Source organism: Danio rerio, chromosome 9 (assembly GCF_049306965.1).
Source record: "Danio rerio strain Tuebingen ecotype United States chromosome 9, GRCz12tu, whole genome shotgun sequence".
NCBI lineage: Eukaryota > Metazoa > Chordata > Actinopteri > Cypriniformes > Danionidae > Danio > Danio rerio.
Genome location: NC_133184.1, coordinates 19549518 through 19576644, shown reverse-complemented (window position 1 = coordinate 19576644; position 27127 = coordinate 19549518). Strand labels below are relative to the sequence as shown.

Here is a 27127-nt window from a genome sequence, read left to right as displayed (position 1 = left end):
AATTAAGTTCACATGCAGGCTATAAGAATGTATTCTTTGGAGTCTTGAATAAGAGTCATACTACTTAACTGCTTAAGTTAAAACGATTAAGGAAATGTTCTGTCTTTAGTGTCCCTAAAGTATGAAGAAACCAACCAAGCTGCTATAACGTAAAACCCAAAGAAAATGTGACATCTAGTGGCAGTTAGGCTGAATCAGGCATTAAACAAAAAAATAACTTTCCTTTTAAGCCATTTGTTTACCTCGTATGCTAGTATGGTAATTCTATGTTGACTTTATGCTAGCCGTTATCCACCATGTTCACTATATATTTCAATCAACACTGCACATTACAACATATTTAATTAATAGTATACAAATTTATGATGCCATTTTAGTACCATTTAAAAAAGTTTCAAACTCTTAGTTACTAGATTAAAGTTGTAATATTTCAAGAATAAAGTCAAAATTTTACGAGAATAAAGTAAAAATGTTATGAGAATAATGTCAATTTGTTACGAAAATACAGTCTAGATTTTACAAGAATAAAGTCAAAATTGTTATGAGAATAATGTTGATTTGTTATGAGAATAAAATCTAAATATTATGAGAATAAAATCATCATGTTATGAGAATAATGTCAAAATGTTACAAGAGTAAATTCTAAATGTTACCAGAATAAAGTCGTAGTGATACAAGAGTAAAGTTGTAATATTTTGAAAATAAAGTCGAAATCGTACAAGAATCAAGTCAAAAAGTTACAAAAATAAAGCTGAAATGTTATGAGAATAAAGTTAAAATGTTACCAAAATAAAGTCGTAGACTAGTGATACAAGATTGAAGTTGTAATATTTTGAGAATAAAGTCAAAATGTTGTTTATGAAATGTTATGAAAATAAAGTTAAAATTATATAATAAAGTTGTAGTGATATGAGATTAAAGTCTTAATATTTCCAGAAAAAAAAATTGTACCTAAAAATAAATTTGTTTTAATACAAGATTATTATTTACAATATTTTTTCATAGAAAACAACAACTGAGTTTCAAAAAGTAATAATAAAAATAACAATAACACAATAAACGTCACAACAGAGCTAAAAACAGTCAATCTTGACTGGAGCAGAGCTTGACAAAGAAAAACACTTCTAATCCCCATTTAGCTTTTAAAATCTGCTTGAGGACATCTTCAAAGACAGAATGAGGTTAAACCAGAAAAATGACAGGGACATTTGAAATGGGGGGACATAACAGAGGCGTAAAAATGGCACAGTCCAAGGTTTACTATAGTGCTTGTGATACAGTATATGTGTGAACAGAGCACCTTCCACATAAACATTCAGTATTACACAACACTGTGCTGCATTTAACTCTTATCTAATTCTTCAATACTGGGAGGTGTGATTTCTGAGGGTTTATTGAATGTATTATGACATGTTTATATCTTCAAGGGCACATAAAAAGCATTGTTAGTGTCAAGGGTGTTTATAGACTGTAAAAAAACTTGTTAATTAACATGTTCAGTATTTCTTGACTGAAAGCTTTTTTCTGTTTATTTATGGTTATGAATTGCATTATGGTACATTGGTCTCTGCTGTGTTGACTTTTGAGGTTGAAATTTCAACTCTGTAGTTTTTAGTAGTTCAGTTTAGTTGTTCAAAACAATATATCATATAAAAAAAGAATAGATAGAAAATAAAGTTTATAAAATAACAAATACAGAAGTACAGGCAGTTCATTACCAGGTTTTTTAACTGTAATTTACATCACTAATATAAAAAATGAGTTGAAACAATACAATTCTTAAGTATTTTTGGAACAACTGAAATGTTTTACGTTCAATCCACATAAATTTGTAAACACATCTAAGTTAACTTAATCCATTTGTGCTGGGACAACATGAAGCAATTGCGTGGAGTACATATAAATATATATATATATATATATATATATATATATATATATATATATATATATATATATATATATATATATACATATATATATATATACATATATATATATATATATATATATATATATATATATATATATATATATATATATATATATACATATATATATATATACATATATATACATATATATATACATATATATATATATACATATATATATATATATATATATATATATATATATATATATATATATATATATATATATATATATATATATATACCCTGAATTTTTTCTTTATTTATTTTTTCAAATATGTTTCAATTATGTTTAACAGAGCTAGGAATTTTTCACAGTATGTCTGATAATATTTTTTCTTCTAGGGAAAGTCTTATTTGTTTTATTCCGGCTAGAATAAAATGTAAAACATTTTAAAACCCATTTTAGGATCAAAATTATTAGCCCCTTTAAGCTATATATTTTTCCAATAGTCTACAAAACAAATCATAGTTATACAATAACTTGTCTAATTAACCAAACCTGCCTAGTACCTAATTAACCTAAACTAACCTAGTTAAGCCTTTAAATGTCACTTTAAGCTGTATAGAAGTGTCTTGAAAAATATCTAGTCAAATTATTTACTGTCATCATGGCAAAAATAAATTAATCAGTTATTAAAAATGAGTTATTAAAACTATTATCTTTAGACGTGTTAAAAAAAAAATACTTCTCTCCGTTAAACAGAAATTGCAGAAAGAAAATATAGGGGGCTAATAATTCAGGGGGGCTAATAATTCTGACTTCAACTATCTATATGCGCAACACAACCATAATAGTTAAAAAGGCTGAAAATGAAACCCTGTTTACATCTTATATTATCACCAGTCTCAAGTGTGTTTTGTGATTTGATCACTCAGGCCTGATGCAGAGGTAGCCAGACAAACACAGGCACCATTTCATTTGTGGTATTTTTCTTTTATTCTATGTCGTGGTTCTCAATTGGTTTTGCAAGAGTTTTCTTCTCCATTTAAATAAGTATAGTTTAACTGAAAATGTTTATTTACTCACCCTCAAGTAGTTCCAAATGTTTATGAGTTTTTTAGTTAGATATTTTAAGAAGATATTTTGAAGAATATTGGAAAACTTGACATCCACTGAAAAAACACTGGACACTGGAAGTCTTCTTTTGTGATCAACAGAAGAAAGACACTCACAAGTTTGTAACAGGTAAAAGGTGAGTAAATGATGACAGAATTTTCTGTTTTGGTTGAACTGTCTATTTAAAAAGCTGATATTTTCCTTCTGTAACATGGCGTCATATGGATTGTCACCAATTAAAAATATTAGAGCAGGGGTGTCAAACTCAATTCCTGGAGGGCCGAAGCCCTGCACAGTTTAGTTCCAACCCTGCTCCAACACACTTACCTGTAGGTTTCAAACAAGCCTGAAGGACTCAATTAGTTTGATCAGGTGTGTTTAATTAGGGTTGGAACTAAACTGTGCAGAGCTGCGGCCCTTTTGGAACTGAGTTTGACACCTGTGTTGACACCTTTAGAGGGTAAATATGTGGAAATCAGGTAAAACAAATCAAACTCAACCAAAATGATGCAGACAGCTCAAATTTTCTTGGACTGTTTTTCATTTTATTTATTTTTTACTTTTTTTTACTATTTGTACTACCTCATCTACATTCAATAACACTAATATACACTATTGTTAAAAGGTTTGGAGGGAGTCAGTCAGTCTGTTTTTTAAGATGGAAAATGAATAAATGAATAATATGCTGTATAATTTAGAAACGATGCATTAAATAGGTCTAGATTTTCAGTAAAAAGTGACAGTAAAGAGATTTTCAAAACTACAAAAAATATATATATATTTTAAATTTTTTTAGAGCATGATAGCAAAAAAAAGCGTTCCAAATTCGATGTTGATATCACATGGGATTGAAATTATGTGATTTGGTATAAGTGCTACACTCTTAAAATTGAAGATCGGCATCTAATATGCACAGCTGATGGAGTCACATTAATGTTTACTACATCAGAGATTATTCGTCAAAACAACCTCAAGTGAGCATAAAAACTTTGTGAACTTAAGGAATTTTGATTCGAAATTTGGGATTTCCATCACTTATTATCTATGTTTCAAAATCTAGATTAACACAGGACTGCATCCCAATTTGCATACTATCTGTCTTAAATAGCATTCAAAAATGGAATTTTTATGTCCCAAACCGTAGTATATTGAAATGAGTATTCTAAAATTACCCACATGGTGCACTATTTCCATTAGGAATTTAAAGTTCAGATCAGTGCTTACTCTAACTGAATCAAATATTTCCAACAATGCAGTGTGCATTGCTTGTGAATTTGATTAGAACTACAATCATAGGTCAAAAAACTACAAACAACGTGAATGCGCAAGACTAACCGTTAAAAAGTTAGTTCACTCAAAACTGCAAATTCTGTCATTATTTACTCACCCTTCCCTTGTTCCAAACCAGTCTGACTTTCTTTCCTCTGTTAAACACAAAGGAAGACATTTTGAAGGAGACTAAAAAACCTGTAACTGTTGACTTATAGTATTTGTATTTCCTACTATAGAAGGAAATGGTTACCAGTTTTCAGCCTTTAATCACAGTAAAGAAATAAAAAAAGGTTTGGAACCACTTCAAGGTGAGTAAACAGTGTGTACATTTTCCTTTTTGGGTGAACTATACCTTTAGGTTTTGGTTAATACATTTAAATGGAAAATATTTAAATTAGTCTTTTCTGTCTGATATTTCATCTGCAACAACAATGTGAACTTTTATAAAGACGTGTTGCATTATCATGCAAACATCTGAGGGGATTTCTCAGCATGAAAGACTCATATTCACCTGCTGCTGCTTTGTCAATATGGAAGGAAAGAATTGTGGATGATGTGTCAAGATGATTGACATGGCATGTAAGCAAGATAATAATCCATTAATGAGGAAACAGTTTGTCCCAAAGCTTGCATACTCTTTTGTTACACAATCAAAAGTATGTACTTTTTCCTCACACAAAAAAGTACTGTAAAATGCTGGGTTTCACACAATTCCTTCATGCTGCCCCAACACAAATTGATAAGTTAACTTAAATATTTTTTTACAAATTTAAGTGGATTGAACATAAAACAATTCAATTGTCTCAAAAATCAAGAATTGTGTTGATTCAGCTCATTCTAAACAAGTGGCAAAAATAATTTTTTATTATAATAAGTTTTATTACTTAGTATAAGTAGGCGAATTGGGACGCAGCAAGGGTGATGGAAACCAGATCCAAAAGAGCCCCATACTCTCATTCGCTATTTCCTACATCAGTCCACAAATATAGTCCGCTTGAAAGAGTGAATGAAAACAAGTGAGTGAATTTAAGCAATCAGCACACTGCAAGGGATGCCATTTTGTTGTAAAATCTCTCTTTAAGATTTTAAAGAAACTGTAATAGTCATTTAAAACTTAGTGAGCAGTCTACTATCAATAAAACAAAGTATTTTGATGTATGTCACGTATATATACTGTCCGCTACTGCAATTAAAAAATAATTTTTTTTTAAATTTTCACTTACAGGATTCCGCAATATGGTCGCCATCTTGTGGTCAAATGTGAAATGATTTGGCACCGATAAGATTAAAAGAACCTGCTGTCATTTAACATTTAGTGAGCCGTCTATTAGCAATAAAACAAAGTATTTTAATACCTGTCATGTATACATACTGCACGTTACTTTAATTAAATAATACTTCATTTTGAAACTTTTGCAGACAGAATTTCACAATTTGGCCGCCATCTTGTGGTCAGATGTGAAATCATTTGGCACAGATTAGATTTAAAAAGAACCTGCAGTCATTTAGCACATAGTGAGCTGTTTATTAGCAATAAAACAAAGTATTTTGATGTCTGTCATGTATACATAGGCTACTGTACGTTACTTTAATTAAATAATGATTTTTTTTACTTTCACCGACAGGATTCCCCAATATGGCCACCATCTTGTTGTCAGATACAAAATCATTTGGCACAGACCAGATTTTAAAGAACCTGTAATAGTCATTTAACACTTAGTGAGCCGTCTATTAGCAATAAAAAAATATTTTGATGTCTGTCATGTATACATACTATACTTTAATTAAATTATTATATTATATAATATTGGCGAGGCAGTGGCGCAGTAGGTAGTGCTGTCGCCTCACAGCAAGAAGGTCGCTGGGTTGCTGGTCCGAACCTCGGCTCGGTTGGCGTTTCTGTGTGGAGTTTGCATGTTCTCCCTGCCTTCGCGTGGGTTTCCTCCGGGTGCTCCAGTTTCCCCCACAGTCCAAAGACATGCGGTACAGGTAAATTGGGTAGGCTAAATTGTCCGTAGTGTATGAGTGTGTGTGTGAATGTGATTGTGGATGTTTCCCAGAGGTGGGTTGCGGCTGGAAGGGCATCAGCTGCATAAAACTTGCTGGATAAGTTGGTGGTTCATTCCGCTGTGGCGACTCCGGATTAATAAAGAGACTAAGCCGACAAGAAAATGAATGAATGAATTATATAATATTAATTATATTATTATTTATATTATTTTTAAAATATAATTAATAATTATATTAAATAATTTAATTAAATACTTTATGTTGACACTTTCACTGACAGAATTTCGAAAAATGACGGCCATCTTGTAGTCAGATGTGAAATAATTTGGTGCAGATAAGATATTAAAGAACCTGTGATAGTCATTTGATACTTAGTGAGCAGTCTACAAGCAGTCAAACCAAGTAATTTGATGTCTGTTACGTATATATACTAAATGTTCCTTTAATTAAATAATACTTTATTTTGAAACTTTCACTGTCAGGATGCCACAATATGGCCGCCATCTTGTAGTCAGATGCAAAATCATTCAGTGTGCAAACTCCCGCAGTGCACTTTGGGTGTTTTCTAGCTGTTGAGTGCACATGGGTTGTACACTCATTATTGTGGGATTAACTAAGTGCACTTTAGAATGTCTACAAATGGCTGCAAAAATTAAGGGTATTGACCTTATTCTCCGCAGACGACCGGGCGCTGCCATTTGAATCTTTTTGGCACGAGACTTCCGGTCTCTGTCACTTCCATTCATTTTTAGACATTAAAAACTGCTCTTTTCGTTGTTTGATGTTGCAAACTGATATGTCCATGTTATATTATTCTACTTGGTCTATATAGTCATGCAAACATTTGTTTGTAGAGCAAGTAGTTTGACCGTTTTTTGCCGTTTATTATTCCTTGTCATTTCTCCCATAGACGACTGAAACGGAAGTTCTAAGACAATCGCGAAAACAGGCCCACTTCCGCATTTGAGAATAAGGTCAATAGGGGCGATTTTGGATACAACCTTAGCTACAGACAATTAAAATGTTACAATCAATTAAATCAAACAGTTACGACAATTAAAATATACATATATACATATGTATATATATATACATACTGTATATATACATACAGAGTTGAAGTCAGAATTATTAGCCCCAATTTTTACCCCAACTTCTGTTTAACAGAGAGAAGATTTTTTTTAAACATAATAGTTTTAATAACTCCTTTCTTATAACTAATTTATTTCTCTTTGTCATGATGACAGTAAATAAAATTAGACTAGATATTTTTCAAGAAATTTCTATACAGCTTAAAGTGACATTTTTAAGGCTTAACTAGATAAATTAGGTTAACTAGGCAGGTTAGGGTAATTAGGCAAGTTATTGAATAACGATGGTTTGTTCTGTAGACTATCAAAACAAAAATTAGCTTAAAGGGGCTAATGATGTTGTCCTTAAAATGCTGTTTAAAATGTTGATAAATTGCTTTTATTCTAGCTGAAATAAAACAAATAGGACTTTCTCCAGAAGAAAAAATATTATCAGACATACTGTGAAAATTTCCTTGTTCTGTTAAACATCATTTGGGAAATATAAAAAAGAATTCAAAAAAAATTTAAAGGGGGACTAATAATTCTGACTTCAACTGTACAGTATATATACCTTCTTTTATATACTATCTTCCCCATCCCAATTCCCTTTGTTTATACCAGGTGTAAACAGGGCCTGATTTGCAGAAAACTCTTGTCAAATCACGCACACATTTTCTGTACCTATGAGCTACACAAACACACAACCGGAAAATAGTTGCAGCCCTGCTGGCATCTTTTAATTCTAGCCAACTTAGAATAAACCTACAGTATGGGCGTCAGGCCGGTTAGCCGTGTAAGTACTTGGAGACCCGAATGACAATTGCACAGAGGAAGCCAAGCAGAGCAGTGCAGCACAAAATAGCAAACAGGGTGACAGGTAAGATGACAGAAAGAGAGAGATAGTGAGAGAGTCAAAGAGTAAGATGGACAGAGAAAAGAAGGTTTCGGTTGATCTGAGGGACATCGTGAGGCACAGAAAAGGGGTTGTGTGTATACCTTAAGGTCTCTCCTCTCCAGGTGCAGGAGCTCGGAGCCGCGGATGTCGTGGCGGATGAAGGTGTCTTTGTACTCTCCCAAGCTGAGCTGCTCCAGCCAGATGGCCACCTCCTCAGTACCCCACCTCTGAACTACACAAGTACAGAGCGAGAAGCCCCCTTCAGTGTCCAACCCCCGTACACTCGCAGGACACAAGCAAACAGGGTCAGGCCGAGAGGAGGAACAAGTGAAGAGCTCGGATGCAAAAAATACTTAAAGCGCCGTCTGAGATGTTCTTCTAAAATGAGCATTTTTTCTCAACCTAGTGTGTGTAGTTTCAGTTATTTAACTTTTATTACAAATATGATGTTCTTTTCATTGACATTTAAGGAATAGTTTAAACAAAAATTACAATTTACTCACTTAATACTCACAAGTTCTAATACCTTTTTAATTTTTTTCTTCTGTTAAAGAAAAAAAAGAAGATATTTAGAAGAGAGCCAAAGACCATTGACTTGCATAGTTAGAAAAACAAAGGAAGTCAATGATTCAGCTTTCTTCAATATATCTTCTTTTGTGATCTATATATCAAAATATCAATTTTTAACACAAAAGAAGATATATTGAAGAATTTTTAACCACTCACTTCAGTAGTATTTGTTTTTCTTGCTATTGAAATCAATGGTTTTTAGCTTTCTTCGAATTATCTTCTTTTGTGTTCAACAGAAGAATGAAACACTAAGCAAGGTTATCATCGTTTAGGATTTTTCCAGTAGTTTTAGTTTTTATTTTGTTTTGACTTTTTTTTTTTTTTTTAATTCAGCAAGCTTGTAATATTTTTGAGGCAGATTTACTAGTTTGTTTGTTTTTTTTAACGGACCTTCTACCACTACCATCTGCCCATCCTCAAATTCAAATAAAGCAGCCCACAAGATAGCAGCCTCAGGTAAGATATGTGTGCAAGACTTCTGAGGTACACAGTAGTAATGGGAAGTTTGGATCTTTAATGTGAACCAGATCTTTTGTGACAATCTTCCCAAGTTTGGACTCAACATATCAAAAATATGTACAGTACTTAGCAATCATAATTTCAGTCGTTTAAAACATCACCATGACCTAAAAAGTTTCTTACAATTACGGTTTGCAACCCAACTGTAGCATGTTTTACAATATGCTGTAATAAATATGAACATGCATTGTTTTTCATTTTACATGCAAATGTAGACATTGCATGAAACATTAAGTCATGAAAATTTACTTAAAAGTCTAGGAAAATCACGGAAAAGTCATAGGATTTTAGTAATAAAAATGTATATGAACCCTGTTTTTTTGTTGTTGTTTTCTTTTTCAAAATGTGATTTAAATTAAAAATAAATTAAATTTCCTTTATAATGTACTGTGATTGTATATTCCCACTTTTCGCATAATAATAATAAAAAAAAAACTGACTGGAGGAGGACTGACTTGATCTGGCCAATGGAGTATGTGTAAAACTGGCAGAGCTAAGGAAAAGATTTATGTCTAAAAGGATTATGTATTAAGTACATTTACAAAGACGAAAACGAAGGACGTTATTGTTATAATTTTAGTTAATTTTGCATGTACACAATACCATTTTTATTTTATTTCAGTTAACGAACATGTTTTTCAATTTTAGTTTTAATTTTTTCGTTCGTTTTCGTTAACTATAATAACCTTGACCTAGTTTGGAACACGTGAGAAGTGAGTAAATATTCAGAATATACAGTTTTGGGTGAACTATTCCTTTAAAGTGAACATAAACATAAAAGGCTGAGAAAAATGCTCATTATAGCAGAGCATTTCAGACCGCACTTAATAGTTTTTTTGCATCAGAACTCTTCAAGTCAACAAAACAACCACAAAAGGAAAAGAGGACTTAAAAAAAAAAAATCAATCAAACAGGAAAGAGAAGACACAGAGAGAAGTGGCGGCAGCAGCTGGCAAAGAGAGGGTTAAACAGGTTCGGTTTGGTCACTGGAACACCCAGAGGCGTTTCTGGCATGCAGGTTATCACCGTCATCCCATTAAGAGCACACACAGAGACAGGAGAAAGAGTAGGAAAGAGGAGGAGGGAATGGAAGGCTGAAGCCTGTGCGAACTAAACGCTCCTAAAAAACGTCCTGTGCTGGAAGAAAATCCCAACAGCTAAGCTAAATAACCTCTACTTTGTTTTGGTGATGGTAAATCTCTGTAATAGGCACCGTAATGTTCAATTTAAGAGTGCAGACGCATGCGAATCTGTTATGAAAGTCATCCTGGCCTGAAAATGCTGAAGAATATGATGGATTACAGTTTGTAAACCTATTTTGATCCCCTCTCAATCCTTTTTGCAGAGTATAAGGCAAGTATGTACTATCCTCACAAATCTGGTCTGTCTCAGCAGGGATTAAAGGTGACGTGTGGAATTTTTTTTGGTATGCGTAAACAACTTTTACGCAGACAGCCACAAGCATATATTGAAACTCTGATACTCTGGATTGTTTCCAAATTTGTAAAATGATCAGAATTTAATTTCGGATGATAAACAATTTAGTGTGTTTAATTGAATGATATTGGTTGTTGGCGATTTTATGAAGTGACTCTGAAGCTTTATAAAGATGCTGTATTTTATTATGTAATACTAAATATTAATTTAATATTGACATTTTTGTATGTATTCATGTATGATTTTAAAATGTAAAGAATTATTAAAGAATTTTAAGAATTACTATTAAAATTAGATTATAATTATTTATATTATTGTTATAATTATAATAAGTATATTTAGAATTAATATAGAATTACAATTATTTTGAAATTTAAAGAATTATTGAAGAATCATTATTAGAATTATATTATTATATAATTATATTAATATTAGAATTATAATAAGAATATATATAATTTATATAAAATTACAATTGCTATTTTAAAATCTAAAGGATTATCATTAAAATTATATTATTATTAATTATATTATAATTAGAATTGTGAAAATATATAAAATTTATATAGAATTACAATAATATTTTAAAATCTAAAGAATTATTATTAAAATTATATTATTATTAATTATATTATTAGAATCATAAAAGGAAAATATAGAATTTATATAGAATTACAATTATTATTTTAAAATCTAAAGAATTATCAATAAAATCATATTATTATTAATTATATTATTAATATAATTATAATAAGAATATATAGAATTTATATAGAATTACAATTATTAATTTAAAATCTAAAGGCATACTGAAACCAAATAACCATAAAGGGACAGTTCCCCAAAATTGACAATTCTGTCATGATTTAATCATCCTTCACTTGTTCAAAACCTATTTGAATTTCTTTCTTCTGTTGAAAAAATTCTGATAGCTGCCATCGACTTCCAGTGTTTTTTTTTTTCTACTATGAAAGTCGATGGGTCAAAGCAACCATCATTTTTCAAAACAACTTCTGTTGTGCCCAACAGAAGAAAGAAATTCATAGGTTTAAAACCATATGATAGAGTATAAATGATTTTTTGTGTGAACTACCTCTTTAAGAAAGTTTAAGCCAAGTCAGATACACTGCTTTTGTCTAAATGGCAGATCCTTGCCAGAATAAAAAGCCGTGTCGACCAGAATTTATGCCAAAAGTTTGGCTTTAGATATGTAAATATGACTGTTTGAGTCAACCATGACAAGAGTTTGTGCACAGGACAGTCAGTTAAGGCGGGAGTCTAAGTAGGAGGAGTTGAAAACCAGTTCGAAAACAATCAATATTTTTACAGTTCAATTCAGTGCTGCTAGTGACACCAATTCCACACTTCATCTTTAAGCTGTGCAGCAGATAGAGTGCAAAATGACATGTTTGGGTGTAAATGAGTGGTTTTTGTAGCTCCCCTTCTGTTCGATACACCTTGGTTTGTGCCTGCTGTTCATGTTTAGACACATGGACTGTTTCTGACTCACAGGACAACACCATGACCAGAGAGGAGTGCAGGGGTGCTTATGGATGGTTGGGTTGAGGACTAAGAACCAATAGACATGAACAGAGAATCCTCTCTGAAGAGGACGTACATGCTGAATGGCGCTCTATTTCATCACACAGGCTGCGTGTCACTGCCTCCGTATGTCCATGGACATCGTCTTAGTAATTGTTTTTATAAAAATTCAAAGAACAAAACAAAAAACAAGTCCAGTCTCAAAGTCTTGCTTGAGGATTTTTTCAAATCAAACCACTAAAATGTAACACTTAAACACATTTACATGACAATGAATTCAACAAAGCATGAGGAATCTGTGATTTTAGTGTATTTCCGATGTAAGAATATTCAAGTATATGTGGACACACACACACACACACAAACGCATACACACACATACCTGATTGTGGGCTAGACTTCTTGGGCACTTTCTCTTTCTTGAACTTTGGCACTATGCGGAACATGCCACTCCGACTGTTTCTTTTTCCATACTCAAGGGAGGGATCCTGTCTCACACAACATAACATGTCAGTCTTTTAGTCAAGGGACTGCAAAACAGTCATTCAGTTCATATTTGAAAGTCTGAGGTCAGTAAGGTGTCTTATGCTGTTTTCACACCAGAAGCGGAACGCGCGGACAAATCGCGCTATTCGTGTGTAAATAGCCACGTGAACATTTGAGGTTACTCGCGCGTCAAACCCCGCTTCATTCGCGCGTCAAATCCGCTTCATTCGCGCGTCAAATTCACTTAAGAACAGACGTGGATTCGCGTGATGGGCAGGCCTTCTGTCTGCCCTGTGACTCTAGCTTCATAGCTAAATGGCTAACATGGATTTTATGAAGAAAATAACAGTGTTAATGTGCTTTATGAAAGCTGAAAAACAGCGTTGATACTTTTAGGGCCGTGTCTGAGTCCACTACATCCTTTTAGAGGTGCATCCAGCTCTTTGAGCTCATAAACTCCTCCAGAAACTTAACCTAGCCGATGGAGGCTTTCAGCGGTGCTTCTGACTGAACCCAGCCCAGTTTGATTAATTTCTTGTCGGTGTTGGCTGGAGGATTTCCCCTGGGACACCCACAACAGGCGATACGTCACAATTACGCCCCCACAAGAGCAAGCTCCTGATTGGTTAACGCGGCGCGAAAGTCCGCTAAAGTTAAAGTAAAAGTAAAAACACTTAATTCGCGCCTCGCCATTCCCGCATTTCGCCATTCGCACGTATTGCGCCGCAGGATGTCTATTCGCGCGTTTGCATTGACTTAACATTTAGATCACTCGCACTTGCCTCGCGTTCCGCGTCTGGTGTGAACGCAACATTAAAGGTGCAGTATGTAAGTTTGAGACCCGGTGGTTAAACTAGGTATTGCATTCCTGAATCAAATCAAACGCAAGTGCAGGTTGCCAGATTGAGGAACATGACAATGATCTAACAATGATCACTTCCTGTACACCTCATGTGCTTTATTCTGTGCTAAATGCTTACCATGTGAGTTTTAATACCATTTTCATAACATTTATTGCCATACTACTGAAAGCAGCAACAGATAGTTTACCTTAGAACTTGAAAATAAAATTAACAATTTGAAACTTTAGATCTGTGACTTAAATCCAACACATATCAGTGACTTAGCATGTACATTTAATAATGTCAAAAAGGTTCAATAGTATCTGGATGCAGCCTTTTTGAGGCAAGCTGAGATTGCATCACTCAGTGATACAATGTCAGACACAATGCACTCAATAAAGTGAGTGATGTCACTGGAAACGTAGCTAATGACATTTATTGTATGGAAAAAGATAAGTAATTCAGGCATTTATGTTTGCCAACAAAAGGTCATATTGGGTTTTAACTAGATGTTCCCTTTTGAAAAATATCACTGAAGGTAACAGGCTTGTGTAGATATCAGCTTCTAGATGTTTTTCTTTTTCTTGTAGGATATGCTCACCTCCTCATCATTGGGCTGTAAGATGTGGTAGAGCCAAGGGATCTCAACCAGCTTGCCTAGTTCAACCTCAACGTTCTGCAGCGCAGTGGACAGCAGCTCTTCATGCGGAGGGTCCAGTTGCTACAGAATATAAACAGCTTGAGTCCCTCTATAGATGGCGCAGGCTGATATTCCTGTTCATGCAGTGAGTTATTAATCACATCATCTAATTCATGGCACAATCTGCTTGGTCTCTACTGATTCTGCAGTCAATGACATTGCTGCTCAACATTTAAACTGGTTCAATGTTTACTGTGATCTCGTTCTGTAGTGTGTTTCTCTAAAACCCTCCACCTCCCTCAGCAACACCTGTCCAAATCTGCTAAGAAATGTACAGTTAGGTCCATAAATATTTGGACATTGGAACAATTCTAAAATTCTTTAACATAAACAAACAAGATTTTCCTTAACTGCAGACTGTGAGCTTTAATTTGAGGGTATTTACATCCAAATCAGGTGATTGCTGTTGGAATTAAAACAGTTTGCATTATGTGCCTCACAGTTGTTAAGGGACCAAAAGTAATGGGACAGAATAATAATCATAAATTAAACTTTCACTTTTTAGTACTTGGTTGCAAATCCTTTGCAGTCACTTACAGCCTGAAGTCTTAAACGCATAGACATCACGACGGTGGGTTTCATCCCTGGTGATGCTCTGCCAGGCCTCTACGGCAATTGTCTTCAGTTTCTGCTTTTTCTTGGGGCATTTCCCTTCAGTTTTGTCTTCAGAAATTGAAATGCATGTTCAACTGGAGTTAGGTCAGGTGATTGACTTGGCCATTGCATAACATTCCACTTCTTTCTTTTCAAATACTCTATTTGTTATTGCAGTATGCTTTGAGTCATGACCGGATGCTGGTGAACTGTCTGCCAGAGGGTAGCAGAGAGAAAAGTCTATGAATCGGGTGACTGGAGTCGCTGATTTTCTCTTGGCTTTCCTCATGCACCGCCTGGTGTAGATGTCCTGGAGGGTGGGAAGCTCACTTCTTACTACAGGTCCAGCAGTTCGCACAACCCTAGGTTGGCCTTTGCGATTGCTGCTGGTGCTATTTCCATACCAGGTGGTGATACAGGCAGACAGGATGCTCTCCACAGTGCAGGTGTAGAATGAGCAGAGGATGTGGGGGCTCATTCCAAACCTCCTAAAATGCCTGAGGAAGAGGAGTCGTTGTTGTGCCTTCCTTTTAATGGTTTAATGGTGATGGGGGTGTGTTCTCTCTTCTCTCTCCTGAAATCCACCACCAGCTCCTTGGTTTTGCTGATGTTGAGTGAGAGGTGTTTTTCCTCACACCACTGCGTCAGAGTGTGCACCTCCTCTCTGTAGGCCCACCACCGTTGTGTCATCAGCAAATTCAATGATGTTGGAGCTGTGTTTGGCTGTACAGTCATGTGTGTACAGGGAGTACAGGAGTGGGCTAAGAACACAGCCCTGTGGAGCACCAGTGTTGAGGATCAGTGTGGATGATGTAATGTTGTTCACTCTGACCACCTGGCGTCTGCTTGACAGGAAGTCCAGGATCCAGTTGCAGAGAGAGCTGGAGCTTCATCACCAGCTTGGCAGGCACTATGATGTTGAATGCTGAGCTGTAGTCCACAAACAGCATTCTCACATATGTGTCACTGTCATCAGCTGAGCGGTTATTTCTTTATGCAAATTGCAGAGGGTCAGTGTGAGCAGGCAATACAGAGCAGATGTGCTTTTTAATCAGCTTCTCAAAGCACTTGCTGAAGATGGGTGTCAGAGCAACAGGACACCAGTCATTCAAGCATGTGGTTTTTTTTCTATGCATTTCCTGATGAAGCATGTAACTGTCTGAGTACACGTCAATGTTGTCGTCACATGCTGCCCGGAAAATTCCACGTGATCAAAACCGTCTTGAAGTATAGAACCCGATTGGTCCGTCAAGCTCTGAAATATCCTGAGGGTGAGTGGTTCCCGGTTCAGTTTCTGCCTGTAAGCAGAAAAGAGCAGAACAGAAGAGTGATAGGGGAAGGGATTTGTGTGCGTCCTGGAACGGGGAATAGCAATGGTCCAAAATCCGGTCACCATGCATGTTTGTGGTAATGTGTTAATAGGATTTTGGAGCAATTATCCTGAGATTGGCATTGTTAAAGTCACCTGTAACAATAAAAGCTGCCTCCGGGTGTGCGGTTTCCTGCTTGCTTATGATCCCATACAGTTCCCTGAGCGCCTGCTCTGTGTTGGCTTGAGGGTGGATGAAGACAGCCGTAATGATAACTGCTGTGAACTCTTTTGGTAGCCAGTATGGCTTACATCGAAATATAAGGTATTCCAGATCAGGAGAACAAAATGATGATTGCTCTCATCACACAGTTGTTAGAAAAAAAACAAACACTTCTCTTTTGCTTTTCCCTGTAAGTTCTTTCGTTCTATCCGCACGGTACATGGAGAACCCCGAAAGTTCAACAGCTGTGTCTGGTACCTCCGCAGATATAGTCAGGTTTCTGTGAGTCAGATAATGCGGCAGTTTCTTGTTTCCAGTTGGAAGGAAATGCGCGGCCGGAGCTCGCAAAGTTTGTTGTTCAGTGACTGAACATTAGCCAGCTGAATAGTGGGGAGTGTAGGTTGAAATTCACAGCGTCTTAGTCTGACGAGGACGCCGTCTCTCTTTTCTTTGTTTCTGGCTGCATTTCCTTCGTCGCTTCGGTTGTGTGACCCAGACAAAGGGCTCTGTTGTGTGTTTGTAAACAGAACGTCATTAAAGAACTCAAAGTCCGGTCTTCGATGTGCAACGAGGGAACCAATTTCCCGAAGTGTGTGTCTGTTGTAGGTAATGAAAGTGTGTACATCCAGCACGAAAACGACAAAAATACTACAAGTAAAACACACAAAACACAACAATGTTTGCTGGGAGCTCGCAACACGGCAGCCATGCTCTGCACCATCTTGATGACCAGTAGTCATGTGGTGTTGCTGAGCTCACTGGTGCCATCTTTTTAAAAAAATGTTTCAAACAGTTGTTTTCGCCACAATGTTTTTGCTATCTCTCTGATGGGTTCGTTTTGTTTTTTGAGCCTATGATGGCTTGTGATGGTGACAGCTCTTTGGATATCATATTGAGATTTGACAGTAACAGATTCCAAAAGCAAACAGCACACTTGAAATGAACTCTGGACCTTATATCTGCTCATTGTAATTGGGATAATGAGGGAATAACACACACCTGGCCATAGAACAGCTTAGAAGCTAATTGTCCAATTACTTTTGACCCCTAACAAGTGGGAGGCACATAAGCAAACTGTTGTAATTCCTATATATATATACACCTCAAGTTGGTTTATATAGAGCCAAAATTATAATTGTGTTGATGTCCAAATATTTATGGACAATTATTTATGAAAAAATGATATGCAATAGTCCAAAAGTCCAATCAGTGAGTGATTGGGGATAGCAATGCATATTTTTCAAAAGTTAATGTTTCAGTCTGTCTATGTTAAAACTGAACACCAACATTTCCTAACAATACGGGAACTATGATGTTTTCAAAATGCCAACCACTCACTTTCCTTCCAACCCTACATGTTAAAGGGTACCTATTATTCCTCTTTCTTCAAGTTGTAAAATAAGCCTCTGTTGTTCCTCGTGTGTGTAAGTGAAGTTTCAGCTCAGAATATGCCACAGATAATTTTTAATAACTCTCTGAAACTGCCCCTTTTAGGCTTTAAGCCAAATTGTGTCATTTTGGTGACTGTCACTTTAAACTAAAATGAGGGCAGAGCATCAGCATAGCAGCAGATACAAAACAGGAAAATGTCCAAAGAAGTGTCTCAGAAAAAAGTAATTTATGGACACTGGTAAGCTTAGATTACATGCACTAAGGGAGAATGTCAATCAAAGTGTTTTAGCTGACTGTTTTTATCAAGTGTGATTCTAAAAAATAAAATTGATTAATTTATGCCATTAGAGGCTGGCTACAGTGTATTTGCACACTGTTGCCACACAACTGTGTTAAACCCCTGTGTTTTAACTCTTAGCTGTCATGAAAATTAAAAATGAAATTAACAATAAACAATAAAGATTATATTTCATTTTCACAGTGAACTTACCAATGGCACGCGTCCTACTAACAGAGACTCTGTCTCATTGTGCAGGGCCTTCACGGTGCTGGCCACCTCAATGGCAGTGTTTCTTGTCAGGCTCTGCAGAAAACAGATTTACACAATTTAGACATACATATTTGACACTTAGTATGAACAATGCGATCCAGCAAACAAAACAGTTGGATTTGTAATTTTAAGTCAGAAGATTAATAGTAGGATTTAAGTTGCAAATCATGTACAAATCATTTATTTTCTGTATTATTTGTAATGTCGATAAACATCTTGTGTCTGTCCCTACATTCTGGTCAACTCTTTTTTAAAAAGACATAATGATCTTAAGAGCACTGACAGAAGTGATGTCACTTCCAGAAGGAACTCTGTACGGCATTAAACTACTTTCATCTTCTTTAATCTTCTTTCATTAATTTGCAAAAAATGTTTAGGATACACAAAAGTAATCACCATGAATTTCTCATTCACTTTTTAAAACAACAATATCATGAAAATGCACAAATTTCAGTTTTAGACATGCCATGTGGTCAGTGTTGCCACGTAGCAGACATTTTCCAGCCCAAAAGCTGTCCAAAACCTGCCCAAACACACCTAAAATATTAGATTAATATTTTATTTCATTTTAATTTATTTAAATTGAAATGAATCTACTTTAACTGTCATAATTTTTAACCATACAGCAAGGAACACCTGCAGTCACAGAACCACAATATAACCGGATCACATTAAAACACTGCCCCCTCTTAACCACACACTGCACTTAATGTTGTGTAGATCACACTACACACTAGAGTATGTTTTACTTTCAAAATGGGGTTTAAATTCATCCTATTTGGTGTTTTTAAATTCTTGTGAACATTATTAGGTGCTGCTTGTCAGTCAGACAAAGCTTTTATATTTGTTCTTGCTGTCAATTGAGGATAAAAATATTGATAAAAGTGTAAATGCAGGCGCACAAGAAGGGGAGTCTGGGGAGTCAGATTTTGCTACAGCTTTTCTTCCCTTCCTCTTGCGGGTAAGCAGTTTGCAGTATGCACTGGTCACTACTAACTGAATGGAGTAGGAGCACAGTTATGTTTTGTTAAATAAGTTGCATATAAAATTTACGTTTCAAAACTGCCCAAATTTTGTCAACCCGCCAATGCCATTTTTTACTGCAAAATGAAATTCAAAACCACCCAATCGGGTGGAAAACCACCCAATCTGGCAACACTGCATGTGGTATCTGGTTTGAGGTTAGCCTCAACTCAGTTTTTGCCAGCTCTGCTAGTGGTTTAAAATGTTAAATCAATCAGATCCCTGTCATATGAAATCATCATATCACCGTTTGTTTATAACTTTTATTGGTCCTAAGTAATAATTAATGATGATTTATAAGCATAACAGTTCAAAAATCATTTTAGGGCACACTCTTTCCCTTTACTCTGTGATATTGATTTAAGAGTGGTTCTGGTTGCTTTTATTCGTGAGTTAAAGTGTTGTACACAAGGCTTAATTTGAACACCTCTACATCCTCGTGTAACATGCCGGATTCGTTATCACAATCTGTTCCGGAACCTCACAATTCACAAATTAAGCACTGGTTTTACATTTGTTATTTTTGCAAAAACAATCAAAACAGGTTTCAGAGATTAAAAAACATCAGTTCAGCATCAAAACAAACAGTTCTTCACCGCTGACATATCTCACCTCTGGGAACTTGGGATGTGTTTTGTTAATGGCATGTGAGGAGGCGTTGACGGCGTGGGCGAGCTCCTGCTCGAGGAGCTGGTAGTTTTTGGCAGCCTCACAGATCCTGGTGATGAGATCCTCAGCAGCGCGGGCACACATCTGGATGAGCGTGGCCTCCTCCTCTGTGGCCAGATCCACAGACTGCTGAGGGTACAGATGTGGCCGCAGCGGAGGCTTGTCGTATTTCAATTTATCCTCCCAAGACTTCAACGTGTTTTCAAACGCCTTAAATGAGAGTTTTTGCAGAAAATGTAGAGAAAGTTGTTTAACATTTATATTTAAAAACAATTACAAACAGATTTGATTACCACTAGAGATGTCAAACTATCATGTTGATTTTTGATGCCTTACGACAGGGGTGGCCAACCCTGTTCCTGGAGAGCCACTTTCCTGCAGATTTCAGTTGCTACCCATATCAAACACACCTGAACCAATTAATTAGGACCTGAACACCACGTGATAATTACAGGCAGATGAGTTTGGTATGGGTTGCAACTGAAATCTGCAGGAAGGTGGCTTTCCAGGAACAGGGTTGGCCACCCCTGCCATACAAGCTCATACGCAATTTGGGAGATGGGAACCTTTAATGCTCATTTGGTCGTGACTTGTACTGTGTGAGAGGAAGTTATAAGCTGAGTGGTTTAAGAGCTCCCGATCTTTTTTCAACATTGAAAAATTCAGCAGCTGTCAAGTTTATTTATGTGAGGAGTATGCGGCTGAATTAGGTGATCTGTGGGATCTGTCTTAAGGTGACCAATCAGAAGGACAAATGCGCTCAACAGATGACATGTTAAAAAGGATGAAAATGATCATATGCATTTGTTTTTTTGCAAACGATGTTTTTTTTTTTAAATTTATTTTATTTTTTTTACCAAGAAGGTCCTATACCGTTTCCAAAGGCAGAAGTGCTGATAAAAATCAGAGCCTGGGTAAACAGTGTTTGGATTTTGGTGGTTTTATGATATAGTTATCAGGAATGGTCACATGGTCAAGCAAGACAGAAAATTAAATTGTAACTTTTGATCTGGTTCTTTTCCTGGTTTTGAGCCTTTCTTCTCTGGCTCCACTGTTACTTGGCTCTCGCTTTGGGCTCTACTCTCTGTTCTTTGTCTCCCTCTCTCTGTCTCTTTCTCTTTATTTTTAACTTTTTCACATTTAATTCTGGGTACATTTAATATTCATGTTTGTATCCCTTGATGTTTTATAATTTTATAGTTATTTTGTAACTAATTCAGTCGTAACCATTTCAAGAGTTCACACTTAGCTGATGATTGATTATAAAGCTTGTTTGGCATGCTGTCCCGGGAGAGAGCCCTGAGCTCAAAAGATCCTCAAGCCCGGGGCTCCCTTTCATTAGCAAGGCGAGAGGGGAGTTTGACCTCAAGTAGATCTTGAGAACTCCCTTGCTGTAGTAGCTAATGAACAGATAGTGAAAACGAGTAAACTTCGCATAGAAACATCGGCTGGCTTGGTAAGGACTAAAGCCAATGATGTTCTTGCTGTGAGGCAACAGTGCAAACCACTAGGCCAACCATCTAGGGAAGGAGTAGAGGTGGAAGGGGAGATTTTTCAAAATGAAGATGGCTGTTAAATGGAACTTTTTATTTATAATTTGTTAAACTATTTATAGTGGCTTAGGAATCGTCTGAGAGGTGTATAATAAATTAGATAATGGGGGACCAGGTGCAAACAATCATAAGCATGTGAAAAAGTTATAAATTAACTTCCCTTTTTGTTATTAAACCATTTCCTTTTTAAGGATTCTGTGACTTTTTAGATTGCTCCATATTGCAATATAACATAATCACATAAAACCAATGCTCTCCCATATATCTAGCTGTTATAACTGCCTTTATTTCTGTTTTTGGTATAAGATTGCAGAAGGACAGTTTGACTTGAAATGTACAGTTTTTCACCATCATACTGATAACCTTTTCAGTAATTCACTAGAACTACAGTTAGAACTGCTGTATTTAAATCCCATTCTTATAGTGTCATGTATGACAGAGTCGTCAGAGATGATGACACAAGGTAATAATTCACTTTATTCACACTTACACATGGGGTGAGCAGGCAGACAAATTTCCCAGTGCGAAAAATAACTTGTAGCCTATATTTTGTATACATTTAATAGTTGCTATGATAAAAGGAGTCATACAAGTGCTTCAGAATTTGCATGGTCATAAAATTGTGTTGTATATCACTGCATCCAAATGATTTTCACATGAATTCACTCGTGACTATGCTATACTACTGACATACTATACTATTGACATACTATCATCAGAATTTGAACCAAGTACGCCTGCCTTTAAAGGGTTAGTTCATCCAAAAATGTAAACGTTATTAATTACTCACCCTCATGTCCATCTCCTGAGACCTTTCATCTTCAGAACACAAATTAAGATGTTTTAGACTGTCAAAACATTTCATGTTACTTCTGTAATCATATGAGGCTCTAAGAATGCTTTTGTGTGGCAAAAAAACTAAACATCTGCGACAGATCAAGGTGCACATTTACTATGGGCAATACAACGCTTGTGTGTTGTGCTACTGACTTTAATGCAACATGCCTGTACAAAACTAAGGCAACTAAAGACGAATACAAAGACGTTTTTATGAGTAAGTTCATTTTTTACAGCTTTTTGACGCAGAAAAAAATGTGTTATTCAAGTTTTTTATTATTGCAGTTGAACCACTGAAGTCACATGAAATGATCTGTTTTTGGGCCCTTTTCTAGTCTTTGAACATCTCAGGACCTTTGCTGTCTATGGTGAATCAGAGAAACTCTCAGATTTCATCTAAAATTCCTTCATTTATATTCAAAAGATGAATAAAGGTCTCTGGAGGTTGCAAAAGATGAGGTTGAGAAATAATAACAAAATGTTTATTTTTGAGTGAACTAACCCTTTAGAAAAAACATGTCAGTAACTGTTAATGCCCATTTATACCAGGAACACTAGGGGGTCACTGACTGAAAAATAAAAATGTCTTTGATTTTTTGGTCATTGTACTATAAAACATCCTGTGATTTGTCATCTGAATGTCAGAGATTGAAACTAAATGATAATATACAGAGCCTGAAGATGGCCTCCAGCTAGGTAACTAGGTAAAGCACTTCATAATATTATTGCATTTGCAATAATAAGTTCATTGATTGTTATGGCAGAATGAAAATCTAGTTTCTATAGCCATATTAACCTAGAAAATAGCAACTTTTCATTATCAGTCAGTCTTTGTACGCAGTGTAACTACAGAAGAGTCAAGCTTTACATGGGAAAATTATCAAAACTTTTTTTTTTTGTACAATTTTGAGCAAGAGGCTAATGGTCTAATCCAATTCAATGATTTATGCTAAGCTAAGTGTTCCTTCCAGACCCAGAGAATAAATTCAAAAATGATAAAACTCAACTATTTAACACTAGAACAGTTATAAAATATGCCTATTTCCAAAAAAAGAGTGTTCCTTCAAAAGTAAACAATAATACTAACTTTATCATTGTTAACAATAGTGCATAATAATTTTCTGTTTGTCATAAGTATGCTCAAGATTTTTGTTTAAATAATGCTCTGTAAATAAATTTTAAAAAACATGATTATTCACTAGAAACACTTACCCGGTCTCTTGTCAGCATCTGGGCCCGGTTCTTGTGCTGAATCTTGATGACTCCAGGAGGTTGAATCCAGGCTTCTCCATCCACCTGGACAGGCACTCCTTCATCCCCCAGGATTGTGATCTTCACCGTGCGACACTGGAAGAGTTAAATCCAATTACAGTATAAACACCTTTACCAGCATTTGCATACAGAACAAAATTATGTCATTCATGGGTTGTTTTTACCTGTGCAATACGGTGATGCTGCAGTTTAATCACCCTTGAGACAGCCATCTGCATACTACCAAACACAGCGACCACTTCCAAAATTTTATCATCGAATGAAGGGGCACAAAATATCTGCATGAAGACAAAATTGGAATGATAAAAATAGTTCAGTTCGCCACTAGAGGGCTCTTTACAGCCAAGCAATAATACAAATGTATCTCATCTCAAGATTTAAGTGAAGCAATAATTTAAAAAAAGAAGTAAAAAATAATTTTGAGATTTAAGTAATCATTATGTGAGATTAAACTCGTAAAAAACAAAACAAAAACAAAAAAAAACTTTGAAATAAAATTGACAATAAACTCATTACATTTCAGGAAAATTAGTTTTTTTGAGAAAATAACTGGCTAATTTTTCTCAAAATTATAAACAAAACACTTTTGTTTTTGCTCCCATTTTTCATGAGCCAAACTCAAGGATCTAAAACTGAAAGGTCTATCTCTCTCAAATATTGTTGACACATTTGTCTAAATCTGTGCATCACTTCCCCTTTCCTAAGATAATCCATCAACCTCACAGGTGTGGCAAATCAAGATGCTGATTAGACAACATGATTATTGCACATGTGTGCCTCTGGCTGGCCACAATAATAGGCCGCTTTAATACCATTAAAGTAAAGGTTTTTGAAAACGCCACCATTGTTATGTCCGTGACAATGATTACATCATGCGCATCTATAGTAGGGTAGAGTCTAAAATTGCATACTTACATACTATATAGTACGCTAAAATCTGTATGCGAATTAACAACTTCTTCTGGTAATATTGTGAAGTCCGCATCCGATGGACACTACGCTATCCCATGGTACACCACAACATAATTCATGAATGGGAGTGAAGCGACGCTACTGACAGGTCATGGGGGTAGGTCATGTGACAAAATGTTATACTGCATGTAGTACGTTGAAGTTCAATTCATACAGTATAGAACGTACTTTTCCAACAGTCGAGTAGTACATTTAAATTCAAATGCAGTACCTACTAAGTAGTAGGTGATTTTGGATGCAGCCTAGGTGTTAAGGGAGGTGTAGATTAAAGACAAGGGCAGACAAATATACACAACCATTGTAGATTACATTGTAGTGTTGAAGTTGCTCAAGTGTAAATTCACTTTACGTCCAAATGCAGCGATGCATCTTGACTTGACTTAAATGTCATTCACATTGACTAGTGTACACAGAATGAAATTTCATAGCATTGGCTTTGAAATTTCAATAGGAATATCCCTAAAAAATAAGCAAAAAAATAATATTATATTCCAATAATCATATACACAGCAGCTGACTGATGGTCCTTTTGGTCAGGTGGATGTGTAGTGCAAATCATAATAGTGCATACAAGTTTTAGAGTGAGATAGATGGATGGATGGATGGATACAGTACATAGATAATTATGTACATGGATGGATGGACGGACGGACGGACGGACGGACGGACGGACGGACGGACGGACGGACGGACGGACGGACGGACAGACAGACAGACAGACAGATAGATCGATATATAGATAGATAAATAGATAGATAGACGAATAGATAGATGCATAGACAGACAGATAGATAGAAGCATAGACAGATGGGTAGATAGACAGACGAACGGACAGTCGGTCGGTCGGTCGGTCGGACGGACGGACCGACAGACAGACAGACAGACAGACAGACAGACAGACAGACAGACAGACAGACAGACAGACAGACAGACAGACAGACAGATAGATAGATAGATAGATAGATAGATAGATAGATAGATAGATAGATAGATAGTAGATAGATAGAATGGTTTCATCAAGCTGTGTTATACACTGCATGAAAGGTAATTGCCAAAAATCCATAATATGACCCTTTAAACACTTTTCCATCTTTCTTAGAGAACACGAGGACATTTCTGAGTCCTGAACGTCCTGTCTAGGATCACAGGCACTCTGTCCCTCTGTAACTCTACCATGAAGAACACAAACCACGTCCGGAGGTAACCTCATTCTGAACGAGGCCATGTGAGCTAAAACAAACAAGCTGCCAATAGGCCACTTGTTGTGAACAAAGACTCGTGTCACCCGGGTTCAGAAGGTTTTGTTCGGAGCCAGCTGCATGTTAGACAACACCACTCAACCCAGGACCAGCTCATACGCTTTAATTACACAACTCCACATCATTTCCTCTACACACAGTGTCATATTTCATCTCATAACTGGCTTCAAACAGGGTTGCAGAGCTCAGGGTCAGGATGTAAAATGCTGTTTGAAGTGAAAAGGCCCTCATGACCTCCACCACCAGGACTTACATCATCCTCTTTGGTGCCGCCCCAGAAGTTGGTTCCCCCAGCATAGCTTGGGATGTTCAGCACAGCAATTCCTTGGAGACTTGGGAGTGGGATATACTGGCCATCACACTGCAAAAACCAAATCAAACAACCATGAGGAGCCAGAACATGCATTAAACACATCAGAGTCTCATCTCTCATTCCCTTTAAGAGTCAGTTGCGTCACACCATGGTGCATAAGCAGACCTTAGTTGTATTCATAGATACACTAAATGTATTCACAACAGACTGTTATAATATTAGTTATGAATAGTTTTGAGATGTGCTGTTGGTGATTGGATGTGTTATAAACAAGGAAAATTAGCACCCGTTTAAAATGATTTAAGACCTAAAAGACATAACTACAGTGAATTTAAGACTTTTTAAGGCCTAAAATTTTGTTTTAGAAAAGTAAGACATTTTAAGACACTGTGAATACCCTGAGTTTAAAATAGATCAAATATTGATTGCAATCATATGTAAAAGAATAGTAAAGAACAAGAACCTTTCATATATTTTGACATTCAAGAAACTTGCTTTAAATTAATACACAAAGTAAAATACATTAATGGACTGTTTAAACCTTGTTACACAAGTTAATAACCAACAGATGATCAACCGTTTCCATATTTATTAATGTAAAATAAAAGTACCATACGCACAAATTGGTTCAACATTTGCCCCATATATATCTGTTTTATTTAGTATTAATTTTCTAAGATTACCTTACTATCACTATTTTGTGAATTGACTAAGTTTAAATATATTATATAAGAAATCTATGATATTTTTTCACATATTAATTGAATTTTATTTTTTAATTGCTTTGTTCAGCTCTAATATAATATAATATAATATAATAT

The 27127-nt window shown here is 35.7% G+C and overlaps 1 protein-coding gene and 1 long non-coding RNA gene across 33 annotated transcripts in view; one reads left to right on the top strand and one right to left on the bottom strand.

Moving 5' to 3' along the window:
* dgkh (diacylglycerol kinase, eta) overlaps positions 1–27127 on the bottom strand; it is a 159397-nt gene that overhangs the window by 4507 nt on the left and 127763 nt on the right. For 16 of the 32 annotated variants that reach the window (XM_073912579.1, XM_068223576.2, XM_073912577.1 and 13 more), the window contains 8 exons: positions 26247–26354; positions 23927–24040; positions 23703–23837; positions 20044–20310; positions 18349–18441; positions 14242–14361; positions 12695–12800; positions 8346–8476 (listed from right to left, as the gene is read on the bottom strand). In XM_073912579.1, coding sequence (XP_073768680.1) covers positions 8346–8476; positions 12695–12800; positions 14242–14361; positions 18349–18441; positions 20044–20310; positions 23703–23837; positions 23927–24040; positions 26247–26354 — 1074 coding nt within the window. Of the gene's footprint in view, positions 1–8345; positions 8477–12242; positions 12458–12694; positions 12801–14241; positions 14362–18348; positions 18442–20043; positions 20311–23702; positions 23838–23926; positions 24041–26246; positions 26355–27127 lie in introns of those variants that run through there. The other 16 variants (XM_073912560.1, XM_073912581.1, XM_073912563.1 and 13 more) reach the window with 3 other exon arrangements.
* Positions 8476–26936, top strand: LOC137496463 (uncharacterized). Its single transcript, XR_011016810.2, has 3 exons — positions 8476–10686; positions 14231–14425; positions 25834–26936. It is a non-coding gene; the product is annotated as an uncharacterized lncRNA (long non-coding RNA).